The 17588-nt window shown below is 47.2% G+C and overlaps 1 protein-coding gene across 5 annotated transcripts in view; it reads right to left on the bottom strand.

Moving 5' to 3' along the window:
• LOC140741092 (bromodomain adjacent to zinc finger domain protein 2A-like) overlaps nucleotides 1-17588 on the bottom strand; it is a 142475-nt gene that overhangs the window by 30519 nt on the left and 94368 nt on the right. For all 5 annotated transcript variants that reach the window (XM_073070820.1, XM_073070824.1, XM_073070823.1 and 2 more), the window contains 5 exons: nucleotides 17291-17365; nucleotides 16203-16395; nucleotides 11042-11104; nucleotides 8911-9055; nucleotides 434-1032 (listed from right to left, as the gene is read on the bottom strand). In XM_073070820.1, coding sequence (XP_072926921.1) covers nucleotides 434-1032; nucleotides 8911-9055; nucleotides 11042-11104; nucleotides 16203-16395; nucleotides 17291-17365 — 1075 coding nt within the window. The remainder of the gene's footprint in view (nucleotides 1-433; nucleotides 1033-8910; nucleotides 9056-11041; nucleotides 11105-16202; nucleotides 16396-17290; nucleotides 17366-17588) is intronic.

Raw genomic sequence — 17588 nt, 5'->3', positions numbered from 1 at the left:
GAAACATTAACTGCTTCGCTTCCCGCAGATGCTGCCTGACGTGCTAAGTGTTTCCAGTAATTTTCCATTTTGATTCATATTTCAGCTTGATACCTGAAATGTTAACTGTTTCTTTTTCCACAGAAATGTTAACTGTTTCTTTTTAGCCTGAAGTGTCTTTCTCTCTGCACGGATGCTGACTGACCTGCCGAGTCTTCCCACCCTTCTCTGTTTTTATCTCGGGTTTTCAGAAACTGCAGTTGTTGCAATTCCTATACCGTTCTGATGTCTGGGCACGTCTCTAACCGGACTGAGGCAGCCCACACCTGGCACATCGACAGATATCTGCCAAGATTCAGGGTGCAGAATGCAGCCAACCCGACCATGCGGATGCTTCCAATATCAGAGTTTAAGATCCACCTCGCTCCTTGCCTCCCCCATCGAAGACACGTACCTGTGCAGCGGCAGGTGGCCCCAGCGAACCACGGTCCAGTCCACTCGGATCGGAGGGCACTGACTGGCACTGATGCCGCAGTGCTGGCTGTGGAGAAGCTGGGAGCTGGATAACAGAAGAGGTGTCACAGGGACTCCTAGGGAGAAGGCTGAACCACTGCCCTTGCTTCTCAGCGCAGTCCTTGACCTTCTGCTCGGAGTTTGGGACGCTGAGGTCGAACAGCTTGCGGTTGCTGGCGAGCAGGACCTCGGGGGAGAAGGCCGCCAGTTTGTCTTTGCTGGTGCTACACTGAGGACTCGAGGTGGAGAGGTCGGACACAGAATTCTGCAGGATGCCCAGCCACGCTAAAAACACAGTCAGGTGCTCAAGGCTCGAGTGAGGCACCTCCTGCTGCAGAGCACTGCAGTGTCTTGCAATGGCCCGCTGCTGCTCTGCGCTCTCTGCGGCGGTCACACTGGCCTCGCACTTGCCCCGCGGCTCATCCTTTGGCATAACCAGAGTGCTGGCCTTCGCACTCAGTGCACCTGCCCCCTGCACTTCAGCTGGGGCAGTCTCCAGAGACTGGCGCTGGCTCTTATCCACGTCCCCCTCTTCAGCGGCTGGTGGAGAGCAACAACAAGGCTTCATCAGCGTTAGAATGAGTTTCATAGTGCTTAATGTCCATATTAACATTGACGTGTTGAACCACATCAAAAACAGAAAATGCTGGAAGGACTTAACCATCTGTGTAGAAAAGAGAACAGTTAACACTTCAGATCAGGGGCTCTTCCTCAGTTTTGAGGGACTCTGACCTGAAACATTGACTAATTTCTCTTTCCACAGATCACGTCTGACTAGCTGAGTTTTTCCAGCATTTACGTTTATGTTTCAGTTCAGCACTTGTAGTTTTATTTGTTTCCCCTTAACATTGAGCAGTCGGTCTTTCTGAACCATTAGCATGATTCACCTATTGCAGGTGAGTGGGATTAGGGATGTGGTGGGCTGGGCGGCCTGTTTCTGTTATGACTGTAACTCCATCGAGCTCCCTGAAGTTTCAGGGTCACCATTACTGACACAAGCATTCCACTCCAGATTTACTTCAGTATTTGAATTTACACTTCCCAGCTGGTCAATGATCCAGGCCTCTGGATTATCAGAACGGTAACATAGCACTTTCACGCCTGGCTCTCTCCCAAGCCAGGGGGGGCCTGGTTATACGTGTCAGGTTCAGGCCAGGTTAGGAAAAAAATAAGTGCTCACTTTCGAGCAAGGTTCTGAATTAGCTGAGGTCAGGTCATGTTTTAATTTTATTTCCAAGCAGACTTCTGAACTGTGCCCCTAACTCTGCTTCAGTCATTGAGCAATACTGACACTGATACAGGACCTCCAGCCCAACTAATCCATGCCAAAGACTAGACCAGAAGATATAGGAGCAGAAGTAGGCTATTCAGCCCATCAAGCCAGCTCTGCCATTCAATCATGGGCTGATCCAATTCTTCCAGTCATCCCCACTCCCCTGCCTTCACCCCATACCCTTTGATGCCCTGGCTAATCAAGAACCTATCTGTCTCTGCCTTAAATGCACCCAATGACTTGGCCTCCACAGCCGCTTGTGGCAACAAATTCCACAGGTTTACCACCCTCTGACTAAAGTAATTTCTCTACATTTCAGTTCTAAAAGGATGTCCTTCAATCCTGAAGTTGTGCCCTCTTGTCCTAGACTCCCCTACCATGGGAAATAACTTTGCCATATCTACTCTGTTCAGGCCTTTTAACATTCGGAATGTTTCTATGAGATTTCCCCTCATTCCCCTGAACTCCAGGGAATACAACCCAAGAGCTGCCAGACATTCCTCATACGGTAACCCTTTCATTCCTGGAGTCATTCTCGTGAATCTTCTCTGAACTCTCTCCAATGTCAGTATATCCTTTCTAAAATAAGGAGCCCAAAACTGCTCACGATACTCCAAGTGTGGTCTCACGAGTGCCTTATAGAGCCTCAACATCACATCTCTGCTCTTATATTCTATACCTCTAGAAATGAATGCCAACATTGCATTCACCTTCTGCACCACCAACTCAACCTGGAGGTTAACCTTTAGGATATCCTGCACAAGGACTCCCAAGTCCCTTTGCATCTCTGCATTTTGAATTTTCTCCCTATCTAAACAATAGTCTGCCCGTTTATTTCTTCCACCAAAGTTCATGACCATACACTCTCCAACATTGTGTTTCATTTGCCACTTCTTTGCCCATTCCCCTAAACTATCTAAGTCTCTCTGCAGGCTCTCTGTTTCCTCAACACTACCCGCTCCTCCACCTATCTTTGTATCATTGGCAAATTTAGCCACAAATCCATTAATCCCATAGTCCAAATCATTGACATACATCATAAAAAGCAGCAGTCCCAACACCAACCCCTGTGGAACTCCACTGGTAACCATCAGCCAGGCAGAATACGATCCCTTTATTCCCACTCTCTGTTTTCTGCTGATCAGCTAATGTTCCACCTATGCTAGTAACTTCCCTGTAATTCCATGGGCTCTTATCTTGCTTAGCAGCCTCATGAGTGGCACCTTGTCAAAGGCCTTCTGAAAATCCAAGTACACCACGTCTACTGCATCTCCTTTGTCTACCCTGCTTGTAATTTCCTCAAAAAATTAGTCGGACAGGATTTCCCTTTCAGGAAACCATGCTGGCTTTGGCCTGTCTTGTCATGTGCTTCCAGGTACTCCGTAATCTCATTCCTAACAATCGATTCCAACAACTTCCCAACCATTGATGTCAGGCTAACAGGTCTATAGTTTCCTTTCTGCTGCCTCCCACCCTTCTTAAATAGCAGAGTAACATTTGCAATTTTCCAGTCATCTGGTACAATGCTAGAATCTATCGACTCTTGAAAGATCACTGTTAATGCCTCATCAATCTCTCCAGCTACTTCCTTCAGAACCCGAGGTTGCATTCCATCAGGTCCAGGAGATTTATCCACCCTCAGACCATTAAGCTTCCTGAGAACCTTCTCAGTTGTAATTTTCACTGCACAAACTTCACTTCCCTGACACTCTTGAATGTCTGGTATACTGCAGATGTCTTCCACTGTGAAGACTGATGCAAAATACGCATTCAGTTCCTCTGCCATCTCTGCATCTCTCATTACAATATCTCCAGCATCATTTTCTATTGGTCCTAAATCTACCCTTGACTCTCTTTTACCCTTTATATACTTAAAAAGCTTTTAGTATCCTCTTTGATATTAGTCAATAGACAATAGGTGCAGAAGGAGACCATTCGGCCCTTCGAGCCTGCACCGCCATTTTGAGATCATGGCTGATCAACTACTATCAATACCTGGTTCCTGCCTTGTCCCCATATCCCTTGATTCCCCTATCCATAAGATACCTATCTAGCTCCTTCTTGAAAACATCCAGAGAATTGGCCTCCACTACCTTCCGAAGCAGTGCATTCCAGACCCCCATAGCTCTCTGGGAGAAGAAGTTTTTCCTTAACTCTGTTCTAAATGACCTACCCCTTATTCTTAAACCATGCCCTCTGGTACTGGACTCTCCCAGCATCTGGAACATATTTCCTGCCTCTATCTTGTCCAATCCCTTAATAATCTTATATGTTTCAATCAGATCCCCTCTCAATCTCCTTAATTCCAGTGTGTACAAGCCCAGTCTCTCTAACCTCTCTGCGTAAGACAGTCCAGACATCCCAGGAATTAACCTCGTGAATCTACGCTGCACTTCCTCTTCAGCCAGGATGTCCTTCCTTAACCCTGGAGACCAAAACTGTACACAATACTCCAGGTGTGGTCTCACCAGGGCTCTGTACAAATGCAAGAGGATTTCCTTGCTCTTGTACTCAATTCCCTTTGTAATAAAGGCCAACATTCCATTAGCCTTCTTCACTGCCTGCTGCACTTGCTCATTCACCTTCAGTGACTGATGAACAAGGACTCTGAGATCTCTTTGTATTTCTCCCTTACCCAACTCTACACCGTTCAGATAATAATCTGCCTTCCTGTTCTTACTTCCAAAGTGGATAACCTCACACTTATTCACATTAAACCTCATCTGCCAAGTATCTGCCCACTCACCCAGCCTATCCAAGTCACCCTGAATTCTCCTAACATCCTCATCACATGTCACACTGCCACCCAGCTTAGTATCATCTAAATGATACTAAATCGTTCATCTAAATCATCTAAATCGTTGATGTAAATCGTAAACAGCTGTGGTCCCAATACCGAGCCCTGTGGCACCCCACTAGTCACCACCTGCCATTCTGAGAAACACCCACTCACCGCTACCCTTTGCTTTCTATCTGCCAACCAGTTTTCTATCCATGTCAATGTCTTCCCCCCCAATGCCATGAGCTTTGATTTTACCCACCAATCTCCTATGTGGGACCTTATCAAATGCCTTCTAAAAATCGAGGTACACTACATCCACTGGATTTCCCCCGTCTAACTTCCTGGTTACATCCTCGAAAAACTCCAACAAATTAGTCAAGCATGATTTACCCTTGGTAAATCCATGCTGGCTCGGCCCAATCCTATCACTGCTATCTAGATATGCCACTATTTCATCCTTAATAATGGACTCTAGCATCTTTCCCACCACCGATGTCAGGCTGACAGGTCGATAGTTCTCTGTTTTCTCCCTCCCTCCTTTCTTAAAAAGTGGGATAACATTAGCCATTCTCCAATCCTCAGGAACTGATCCTGAATCTAAGGGACATTGGAAAATGATTACCAATGCATCTGCAATTTCCAGGGCCACCTCCTTTAGTACCCTAGGATGCAGACCATCTGGACCTGGGGATTTGTCAGCCTTCAGTCCCATCAGTCTTCTCATCACCGTTTCTTTCCGAATGTCAATCTGTTTCATTTCCTCTGTTACCCTGTGTCCTTGGCCCATCCATACATCTGGGAGATTGCTTGTGTCTTCCTTAGTGAAAACAGATCTAAAGTACTCATTAATTTCTTCTGCCATTTCTCTGTTTCCCATAACAATTTCACCCAATTCATTCTTCAAGGGCCCAACATTGTTCTTAACTATCTTCTTTCTCTTCACATATCTAAAAAAGCTTTTGCTATCTTCCTTTATATTCCTGGCTAGCTTGCGTTCGTACCTCATTTTTTCTCCCTGTATTGTCTTTTTAGTTAAGTTCTGTTGTTCCTTAAAAACTTCCCAATCATCTGTCCTCCCACTCACCTTAGCTCTGTCATATTTCCTTTTTTTTTAATGCTATGCAATCTCTGGCTTCCTTTGTCAACCACTGTGGCCCTTTCCCCCCCTTTGAATCCTTCCTTCTCTGGGGGATGAACTGATTTTGCACCTTGTGCATTATTCCCAAGAATACCTGCCATTGCTGTTCCACTGTCTTTTCTGCTAGGATATCCGTCCAGTCAACGTTGGCCAGCTCCTCCCTCATGGCTCCATAGTTTCCCCTGTTCATCTGCAACACTGACACCTCCGATCTGCCCTTATCCTTCTCAAATTGCAGATAAAAGCTTATCATATTATGATCACTACCTCCTAATGGCTCCTTTACTGCAAGATCGCTTATCAAATCCTGTTCATTACATAACACTAGATCCAGAATAGTCTTGTCCCTGGTCGGCTCTCGTACAAGCTGTTCCAAGAATGCATCCCGTAGGCACTCTACAAACTCCCTATCCTGTGGTCCAGCACCAACCTGATTCTCCCAGTTCACCTGCATGTTGAAATCCCCCATAACTACTGCGACATTACCTTTGCCACATGCCAATGTTATCTCCCTATTCAACTTGCACCCAATATCCATGCCACTGTTTGGTGGCCTGTAGACAACACCCATTTGGGTCCTTTTGCCCTTACTGTTCCTCAGTTCTATCCACACAGACTCTACTTCTCCTGATCCTATGTCCCCCCTTGCAAAGGACTGAATCTCTTTCCTCACCAACAGGGTCACCCCACCCCCTCTGCCCACATTTCTGTCCCTACGATAGCACGTATACCCTTGTACATTCATTTCCCAGGTCTGATCTCCCTGCAGCCATGTCTCCGTTATCCCAACAACATCATAGTTACCCATTCGCACCTGGGCTTCAAGCTCATCCGCCTTATTTCTGACACTTTGTGCATTCAGATATAGAATTTTTAGCCCATTTCTCCTCTCTCTGTTTGAATCGCTGCCTATTGTGCTTAACCCAGCTCCCCGAACTCCCATCGTGCTATACGCCCCTAGAATTTTGTTTTCCTTCCTAAATTTACTTATTCTTTCTGCTCATTTAACTCCATGTTCCGTCAGATCATCCCACTGTACATGTGTCCTCCTTATCACTTGTTCTGCCTCACCTTTCTCTACTACACACTTAATATTCCGGACCCGTGTAGTCCCCACCTGTCCTTTATTCTTCCTCTCGCTATCCTCTCTCACATTCTGGATCCCCGCCCCTTGCAAATTTAGTCGCCAGCTTCCTGTCATAATTCATCTTTGCCTTCCTAATGACCTTCTTAGTTTCCTTCTGCAAGTTTTTAAAAGCTTCCCAATCCTCCATCTTTCCACTAGCTCTGGCTTCCTTGTAGGCCCTCTCTTCTGCTTCTACTTTCACTCTGACTTCACTTGTCAGCCACAGTAGTGTCCTTCTTCCATTTGAAAATTTCTTCTTATTTGGAATATATCTGTCTTGCACTTCCCTCATTTTTCACAGAGACTCCAGCCATTGCTGCTCTGCTGTCCTTCCTGTTCGTGTCCCTTTCCAGTCAACTTTGGCCAGTTCCCCCTCACGCTATTGTAATTTCCTTTATTCCACTGAAATACCAACACATTGGAATTTAGTTTCTCCTCAAATTTCAAAGTGAACTCAGTCATATTGTGATCACTGTTCCCTAAGGGTTCCTTAACTTTAAGCTCTCTTATCACCTCTGGATCATTGCACAACACCCAATCCAGCACAGCCGATCCCCTAGTGGGCTCAACAACAAGCTGTTCTAAAACCCATCCCTTAGACATTCTACAAATTCTCTCTCTGAGGTCCAGTACTGACCTGGTTTTCCCAATCCACTTTCATGTCAGAACCCTCAACGATTATCATGACATTGCCTTTCTGACACGCCTTTTCTATCTCCTGCTGTAATTTGTAATCCACATCCCGGCTGCTGTTTGGAGGCCTGTATACAACTGCCATTAGGGTCCTTTTACCCTTGCCATTTCTTAACTCAACCCAGAGAGACTCTACACCTTCTGGTCCTATGTCATCCCTTTCTAATGATTTAATATTATTTCTTATACACAGGGCCACACCACCCCCTCTCCCTACTAACCGTATATCCTTGGACGTTCAGCTCCCAATGGCAGCCATCCTTTAGCCAAGTTTCATGGTGCCCACTGAGCTGGTCCCAGTTTCCTGTATTTGGCCCATATCCCTCTGTGTACTCATCCAAGTGATACGATTGTACCTGCCTCTGGCAGCTCGTCACCACCCTCTGCATGAAAAATTCACCCCTCATGTCCCTTTTAAATCTTTCCCCTCGCCCCAACCTGATGCCCCTAGGTTTTGGACTTCCATACCCTGAGGAAATAAATGTCTGACATGTGGAGATTCACAAAAATTACTGGCTCCCAGGCCTACTGTTCCTTCGACCTTGAGCCAGGGCACATTCTGACACAATTCACCTCAGAGCCAGGCTTACTGTACTATCTCCTGCTGCGGAGGATTCTGCCAACACACTTTGGGCTATAAACCCGTAATAGGTGGTGGCCTTAAAGAGACTGCATCTGCCAGTTATTACACTGGAAAGGAATCTCTGGAGTCGAGTATGATGCTTCTAGCTTCTGAGGCAATCACCCCTTATCATTAGTGGGGGAACAAGGGAGCAGTCTAGTCAACGGGGTGAAACAGGGCTAATGCAATAATGGATTTTGGTGGGAAATTATAGAGAGCATCGACTAGTAGTTTATGGTTTAGAGGTTAAGGGAATAGTGATCATAATATAAAAACAGAAAATGCTGGGAAAACTCAGCAGCATCTGAGGAAAGGGAACAGTTAACTGTTTCTTTTTCCATAGACGCTTCCTGACCAGCTGAACTCTTTCACCATTTTCTGGTTTTATTTTAGATTTCCAGCATCTGCACATGAATTCAATAGGGATTTCTCTAAAGACTGAAAATGGCTTAGGAGATACAGATTAAGTGAATGGACAAGAACTTGGCAAATGCAAGACAGTATGGAATTGAGATTCATTTTGGTAGGAAAAAACAGAAACGAAGTACTTTTTTTAATAGTGAGAAACTGAAAGGTGTTGGTGTTCATAGGGACCTGGGTTTTCCTACACACATTTCACTGAAAGTTAATATGCAAGTACAGAAACACAGTAGGAAGGAGAAAAAGGCAAAAGTGACTCAATGGCATTCTTTGCTTCCAGTGTTCTGCGTGTCAAGGTCAGACGCTTCCCTGGAACTCTGGGACTGGACTATTTTCACACAAGTGTTGGGACTGTGAGCCTTACCCGCTAATTCCTCGGAGCCTTCCACGAACACGCCACTGAGGTGAGGAAAAACCCAGTAGCGACGCCTGAAGCGGTCCCGCCCCAATAACAAGGCACGTAGTTTCTGGGAGAATTGAAGCAGCTTCCGTGCAAAATAGATTTGTCGCTATGGAAACAAGTAATGAAGCAATGGTTACTAAACATTAATGACAAACAGTGCTATTGAGCTCCAACGTACTCAAAGGCAATATAACTGAACATTTCACAAGGTGGAGAGAGTGGTCTGGAGGCAAAAGTGATCAAATTCAAGGGGTGCACGTCTGGGGAACATTGGCGGACACCTGCTGAATATAAGCAGAAGGCAAGAGCTTTTAAGAGGCTCTTGAATATGGCACATGGAATTAACACACTCCTGGCCAGTGAAATCTCTACTCTCAGTAAATTCAAATCTCCCATACTCTGCTGCCTGTGTCTTAACTCAACTGTCACCATCAGCTCTATGCTTGCTAACCTACATTTGTTCCTATTTAAGCCGGAATTTTAAAAACTTTCAGCCTTGCTTAAGATGTCCTCTGTGCGTTTGGCCAACCCTTTCTTCAGTCCTGCCACCATCCTTCTCCCCATATGTAAGATCTCCTTTTTGGCCCGGTGTTTGATAGCCTTCCTGAACAAATCTCGGTTCATTACACTCCTGTGAAGCATCCTTTTGGCTCATTACACTAAATATAAGCATACAGTAAATAGCTGCCTGAAAGACATAGATGGCCAGTGTGCTAAAAGCAAATTAGAGGGATAAAGGCAATTGCCTGGGCCTGGAGCAATATTGTGAGCAGTGGTTGTGTGTCAGGTGTGTTCTCATTCACGTTAATACCCAAATGATCTGGACTGACAACTGAGTGAAAAAAAACAAAGTTGCTTATGATTTGACATCGCAGTAATGAGCATGAGATACGGGAAGACAGCCTGAACATCAATTTCTCCCCCCCCTTCCCCCTTCTCTTTTTCTATTCCTCATTCTGGTTTCCCTCTCACCCGCCAAACACCTCCTCTGGTGCCCCTCTCCCCTTTCTTCCATGGTCCACTGTCCTCTCCAATCAGACTCCTTCTTCAGTCCTTTAAATCTTCCACTTATCATCTCCCAGCTTCTTAGTTCATCCCCCCTGCCCCACCCACCTTCCCCCTCACCTGGTCTCACCTATCACTTGCCAGCGTGTAGTGTTTCTCCTCCCCCACCTCCTATTCTGGCTTCTGCCCCTTCCCTTTTAAGTCCTGATGAAATATCTCAGCTCGGAACATCAACTGTTTATTCCTCTCCATAGATCAGGGAACCACAGATGCTGCCGACTTGCTGAGTTTGTGTGTGTTGCTCAGATTTCCAGCATCTGCAGAATCTCTTGTGTTTATTAAACTTACAAGGCAGAGAGAAAAAAAGGAACAAACTTCAGTTTTAGGTCCAAGGAATAAAAGAAAGACGCAAGTGATATCCCAAAGCCTAGAGATGCAGCTGGGATACTAGGTAAACTTTTGAGGCCCCCATTATAATGATGCAGAATCAATGGAGGTCACAACCTGGTCATTACTGTTACAAAGGGCAGCTTTGCTGGAAAATCTCTGCTTTTTGAAGGCTGACAGTTGACCTGATCAGCGAACGATAAACATTGATGTTAGTTTACTGGCTGGGATCTTAGGGTCTAGAATGCTCAAGTCAACAAAGCAGAGTCTGTAAGTAGTTTCAAGGGCAAATTATATGTCTTTGATGAATATTATAAGATGGAGCAAGCAAGAGTTTGAGATTAAATCACATTGCTCATATGAAAACTGTGTAACAGAGACACAGATTGATTTGCTTATTTAACAATACCGTGTGAAGCACGCCTTTCTGCCCCTTCGAGCCATGCCACCCCAGCAACCCCAATTTAACCCCAACCTAACCACGGGACAATTTACAGTGACCAATTAACCTACCTGGTACGTCTTTGGAGTGTGGGGGGAAAACTCACGCATTCCACAGCAAAGACTTAGAGACTCCTTACAGAACAGCGGTGGAATTGAAGTCCGAACTCTGAAACGCCTATAGCTTTAGTAGCATTGTGCTAACCGCTACGCTACCGTAAAAGAGACAACTGATCCAGTGCTGAGGATGTTCACGTACCTTACTGAGCTTCTCAATCTGACAGCTTAGTTCAGACACACTGGTACACGGCTGTTCGTACTCCTGGGATAGGGAACACAGACATTTAAGCAGGAATAAATATTCACACCATCGTATGCATATGTTTGAGAAGCAATCACAGTGCTAAAGGTTCGTGTTTGTTTATCTTCAGCCCTTCTTCTTCTCTATACCGTATGAAATCTATGTCCAGGAGCCCAAGCCATTCACCATGCACACTGCCCAACTGAGTGTCAAATGAGGGAGAGGGGGAGGCACGAAGAGATGTGGGAGTCCTAATGCAGGATTCCCTAAAGGTTAACTCGCAGGTTGAGCTGGTGGTAAAAGGAAGGGAAGTGCAGTGTTAGCATCCATATCGAGAGGAATAGAATACAAAGGCAAGGATGTACTGCCGACGCTGTATAAGCACTGGTGAGGCCTCACTTGGAGTATTGTGGGCAGTTTTGGGCCCCTTATCTAAGGAAGGGTATGCTGGCATTGGAGAGGGTCCAGGAGGTTTACAAGGATGATCTGGGAATGAAAGAGTTAATCCACAAGGAGTGTTTGATGACTCTGGATCTGTGCTCATCGGAGTTTAGAAGAATGAGGGAGGAATCTCAATGAAGCCGAGCAAATACTGAAAGGCCTAGATAGTGTGGATGTAGAGAGGATGTTTCCTATAGTAAGAGAGTTTAGGACCAGAGGACACGGCCTCAGAATGGAAGGACGTCCCTCTAGAACAGAGATGAGAAGGAATCTCTTTAGCCAGAGGGTGGTGAGTCTGTTGGGTTCATTTCCACTGACAGACGTGCAGGTCAAGTCTTTGGGTGTATTTAAAGTGGAGGGTGATAGTTTGTTGATTAGTAAGGATGTCAAAGGTTATGGAGAGGAGGCAGGAGAATGGGTTTGAGGGGGGAAATAAATCAGCCATGATCAAATTGTGGAGCAGACTTGATGGGCCAAATGGCCTAATTCTGTTCTTATGTCTTATACTCTTTTGGTCCAAAGGCAATTTATGAAGCACAAAGGATAACGGTCCAAGTGGGAAAATTATAGCATAGGTCCAACAAGGAAAGTCCTAAAAGTTTGTGTTGACAACGTAGGGAGAGTCTTTATAACATATCGAAACTGTGCTGTCCCTGCCTTGTAATTGTACAATGTTACAGTGTGAGGGAGCTTCACTTTGTCCAGGCCCATACTTAACCTGCACTTGCAATACTTGATGTGAAGGTTTAGAGGGAGCTTTATTCTGCATTTGATCTGTGTTATCTCTGCCCTGGGAGTGTACGGATAGAACAGTGTGGGGGCTTTACTTTGTATCAAATCTCTACTGTCCCTGCCCTGGGAATCTGTGATGGAACAAGGTAGACAGGGTTTTGCAGCATCTGAAACATGTCCTGGGTGTGTGTGGGAATAGGAAGGCGAGTTGAACTTAGACCTTGGGATGGCCATTTGCAAAGAACGCAGATGCTCTACAAATCGATATATAAGCGGCCACATCGGGAGCACCCGTAGATGGAGCTGGAGGAGGTGCGTGTGAATATTTGCCTCACCTAGAAGGGCTTTCAGGTCCCCGAGTGGAGGTAAGGAGGAAGCGTAAGAACAAGTGTTGCATCTCCTATGCTTACATGAGTGGACCACACAGAGAGGGCGGTCCTGGCAGAAGGCAGAAAGGGAAAGGTGGCTGGTGCTGCGGTCTCATTGTGGCCTGAAGAAGTGACGAAGGATGAGGTGCTGCATGCAGATGCTCAGCTGAAAGGAAAGGACCAAGGAAACTTACCTCTGCTGGCTAGAGGGGTGGTGGGGTCATAGCAGAGTGCGTAAGAAATAGAGGAGCAGCAAGTGAGAGCTCCATCAAGCACAGTAGAACGGAGGACATGTTTCTTGGAAAGAAGGACATTTCAGATGTTCTGGAATGGAGGACCTCATCTTCACAGCACATGTGGCAGAGGCAGAGAAACTGGATGAAGGGGGTGCATCCTTACAGGGAGGAGGTAATCCCTCATCGTTTCTCCAGAGCCCAGCATCTGCAGTTTCTTGTGTCTCCACTGTAGGAGGATATCAGTCTGTGTTTGTGTAATGGGAGAGTGTATAGAGTGTCCAACCCCAGGAGAATGAGATATGATAGTTCAGAGAGGTTGTCACTGTGTCTGACCCCGGGAGTGTGTGATGGGACGGTGTGGAGGGAGATTCACTGTGTGTCTGACCCCGGGAGTGTGTGATGGGACGGTGTGGAGGGAGATTCACTCTGTGTCTGACCCCAGGAGTGTGTGATGGCACAGTGTGGAGGGAGATTCACTCTGTGTGTCTGACCCCGGGAGTGTGTGATGGGACAGTGTGGAGGGAGATTCACTCTGTGTCTGACCCTGGGAGTGTGCGATGGGACAGTGTGGAGGGAGATTCACTCTTGTGTGTCTGACCCCGGGAGTGTGTGATGGGACAGTGTGGAGGGAGATTCACTCTGTGTCTGACCCTGGGAGTGTGCGATGGGACAGTGTGGAAGGAGATTCACTCTTGTGTGTCTGACCCTGGGAGTGTGTGATGGGATGGTGTGGAGGGAGATTCACTCTGTGTGTCTGACCCTGGCAATGTGTGATGGGATGGTGTGGAGGGAGATTCACTCTGTGTCTGACCCCGGGAGTGTGTGATGGGACGGTGTGGAGGGAGATTCACTCTGTGTGTCTGACCCCGGGAGTGTGTGATGGGACGGTGTGGAGGGAGATTCACTCTGTGTCTGACCCCGGGAGTGTGTGATGGGATGGTGTGGAGGGAGATTCACTCTGTGTGTCTGACCCCGGGAGTGTGTGATGGGACGGTGTGGAGGGAGATTCACTCTGTGTCTGACCCTGGGAGTGTGTGATGGGACAGTGTGGAGGGAGATTCACTCTGTGTCTGACCCCGGGAGTGTGTGATGGGATGGTGTGGAGGGAGGGTCACTCTGTGTCTGACCCCGGGAGTGTGTGTGATGGGGCGGTGTGGAGGGAGATTGACTCTGTGTCTGACCCAGGGAGTGTGTGATGAGCAGTGTGGAGGGAGATTCACTCTGTGTCTGACCCTGGGAGTGTGCGATGGGACAGTGTGGAGGGAGATTCACTCTTGTGTGTCTGACCCCGGGAGTGTGTGATGGGACAGTGTGGAGGGAGATTCACTCTGTGTCTGACCCTGGGAGTGTGCGATGGGACAGTGTGGAGGGAGATTCACTCTTGTGTGTCTGACTCTGGGAGTGTGTGATGGGACGGTGTGGAGGGAGATTCACTCTGTGTGTCTGACCCCGGGAGTGAGTGATGGGATGGTGTGGAGGGAGATTCACTCTGTGTCTGACCCCGGGAGTGTGTGATGGGACGGTGTGGAGGAAGATTCACTCTGTGTCTGACCCCGGGAGTGTGTGATGGGACGGTGTGGAGGGAGATTCACTCTGTGTGTCTGACCCTGGCAATGTGTGATGGGATGGTGTGGAGGGAGATTCACTCTGTGTCTGACCCCGGGAGTGTGTGATGGGATGGTGTGGAGGGAGGGTCACTCTGTGTCTGACCCCGGGAGTGTGTGATGGGACGGTGTGGAGGGAGGGTCACTCTGTGTCTGACCCCGGGAGTGTGTGATGGGACAGTGTAGAGGGAGCTTCACTCTGTGTCTGACCCTGGGAGTGTGTGATGGGACGGTGTGGAGGGAGATTCACTTACTGCCTGATCCCGGGACTATGTGATAGGATGATATGGAAGGAGCTTCACTCTGTTTCTGACCCTGGGAGTGTGTGATGGGACGTTGTGGATGGAGATTCATTCTGTGTCTGACCCCGGGAGTGTGTGATGGGACGGTGTGGAGGGAGACTCACTCTGTGTCTGACCCCGGGAGTGTGTGATGGGACAGTGTAGAGGGAGATTCACTCTGTGTCTGACCCCGGGAGTGTTTGATGGGACGGTGTGGAGGGAGATTCACTTACTGCCTGATCCCGGGACTATGTGATAGGACAATATGGAAGGAGCTTCACTCTGTTTCTGACCCTGGGAGTGTGTGATGGGATGGTGTGGTGGGAGCTTCACTCTGTGTCTGACCCCGGGAGAGTGTGATGGGACGGTGTGGAGGGAGCTTCACTCTGTGTCTGACCCCGGGAGTGTTTGATGGGACGATATGGAAGGAGCTTCACTCAGTATCTTATGCTAAGACTTCATGCACAAAACGGGTAATTTACCGTTACTAGTCCTGATGTCCTTTATCTTGAAGAGCACAAAAACATTTATATAAATATTACGATTTAATTAAATGAATTGACCCATTTTAATATGAATATCATAAGCAGCCCACGTGACACGTGGTTGTCAAGATTGTTTGCCAATTTCGAGTAACTGGAGGCACTGGTGTTCCAGTGCACATTAGTCACCGTGCCCTCTCCAATACATTTAATCTGTTTAGTGGGAAAAAATGTTAATGAGGCTTTTAATAAACAATTTTCCAGTCTTTGAGAGCTGAGGCTTCAACAAACTGTCATGAAATGACAGAGCCAGTGCCTATTCATTTCTCCCTTTCCCTCTCCCTCCTCCTTTAAAAAGGCCCATAAAACCTACTGCATTGACCAAGCTGAAGGTCATCTGCATTGGCAGCTCTTTATATGGTGTGGCGCCAACTTTTTTGTTTGACAAATGCTACTGTGAAGTCCCACGGGGACATTGTGTTACATTAAATACTCTACAAGAATGGATATTGCTTCCAGTTAATGGATTACATGTGTTGGAGAGGATGCAGGGACTAATGAGGACAGGAACACTGCTATCTCTCTTACACAATGCCTGACAATTACACTTTATATGTCAGTCATCGAGACATACAACACGGAATTAGGCCTTTCAGCCCATTAAGTCCATCCTAGCCAACTCTACTGATCCTGTACCAATTCCATTTATTCCCCCCACATTCCCACTGCATGACGGGTGACTTACACTGAACAATTAACCCACCAACTCGCACATCTTTGGGATGTGGGAAGGAACCAGAGCACCCTGGGGAAACCCGTATGTTCACGGGAGAGCATGCAAACTCCACACAGATGATTGAACCGGGTGCCTGGAGCTGGGAGGCAGCTGCATCACTGTGCCCCTCCGTCGGAGTATACGTGACACAGGAGGGACGTTATACAAAGGGGAGTAGAAGAGCCTCAAACATCATTTACCATCTTATTTCCTTCCGTCTTCTTCCCTGATAATTTCCCTCTGGTACCTTCCTTCACCCGCTCTTCATCCCCGCTTCTCGTAGATGTGCCACTGTGGTCAACTTCAAAACTGAATTCTGGTTTCCAACGCCTGTCTTCCACGATGGTTTTGAGCTTTTCAAATCCTTTCTTCTTCGCCAGACTCCTCTGTAACCTGCCAATTCAGACCAAAGAGAAAAGCTTTCACTTCAGTCTGTGCCCTGTTAACAATATTCAGCAGCTCGGCAAGGTAACTTAGTCTGGTGTGAACACGAGGAAATCTGCAGATGCTGGAAATTCAAGCAACACACACAAAATGCTGGTGGAACGCAGCAGGCCAGGCAGCATCTATAGGGAGAAGCACTGTCGACGTTTCGGGCCGAGACCCTTCATCAGGACTGGCAGTGGATGGGAGATCCCCAGAGCTGGTAAGGTTGGTGATGGTGTGGGAGACAGTGGCCTGGTGCTCCTTAGTGGGGTCATGATGGAGGGGTAATTAAGAGGAGGTATCAGCAAGTTGTCGCTGTGCCTCGGCCAGGTAGAGGTCAGTACGCCGGACTACAACAGCGCCCCCCCCCCCCCCCCCCCCTTATCTGCAGGTTTTATAGTGAGGTTGGGATTGTTGCGGAGGGAGCGGAGAGCGTTCGGAAGGACTGGCAGTGGATGGGAGATCCTCAGAGCTGGTAAGGTTGGTGATGATGTGGGAGACAGTGGCCTGGTGCTCCTTAGGCAGTCCTGACGAAGGGTCTCGGCTCGAAATGTCAACAGTGCTTCTCCCTGTAGATGCTGCCTGGCCTGCTGCGTTCCACCAGCATTTTGTGTGTGTGTTAGTCTGGTGCATGCAGAGAAACCCAAAAGACCCTCACCTTCCACTTTTTCATCTCACATCCTGCAAGCTCAGGCCAGAGCACAGGTCCAAATAATCCACATCTGCTGAATGTGGAGGCCATCACAGACAAGGCCAATGTTATGTGGTCACATGCACATAGACAAAGAGACGGACAAACTACAGACTATTTGGTGTCTCCTGCTTTAAGTTAAATTTATTTTACTTCACAATAAGGTGTTACCTCCTGAGTTTGCCATCCACAATCCACTTGTTCTTCCGAATGTTGGCTCTTTGGTACAGGTTTTTATCGATTTCCCTGCAGCAAGTTAAAACAGAGAGGCGTGATTGAACAGCAAAGCAATTTGAATGTGTATTAATCCAATCGCAAACAAGAGAAAATCTGCAGATGCTGGAAATGCTAGATATGGCAAAGTTATTTCCCATGGTAGGGGAGTGTAGGACAAGAAGGCACAGCTTCAGGATTGAACGACATCCATTTAGAACAGAGATGCGGAGAAATTACTTTAGTCAGAGGGTGG

This window comes from Hemitrygon akajei, chromosome 18, assembly GCF_048418815.1.
Source record: "Hemitrygon akajei chromosome 18, sHemAka1.3, whole genome shotgun sequence".
Lineage (NCBI taxonomy): Eukaryota > Metazoa > Chordata > Chondrichthyes > Myliobatiformes > Dasyatidae > Hemitrygon > Hemitrygon akajei.
This window is presented reverse-complemented; position numbering and strand designations above follow the sequence as displayed.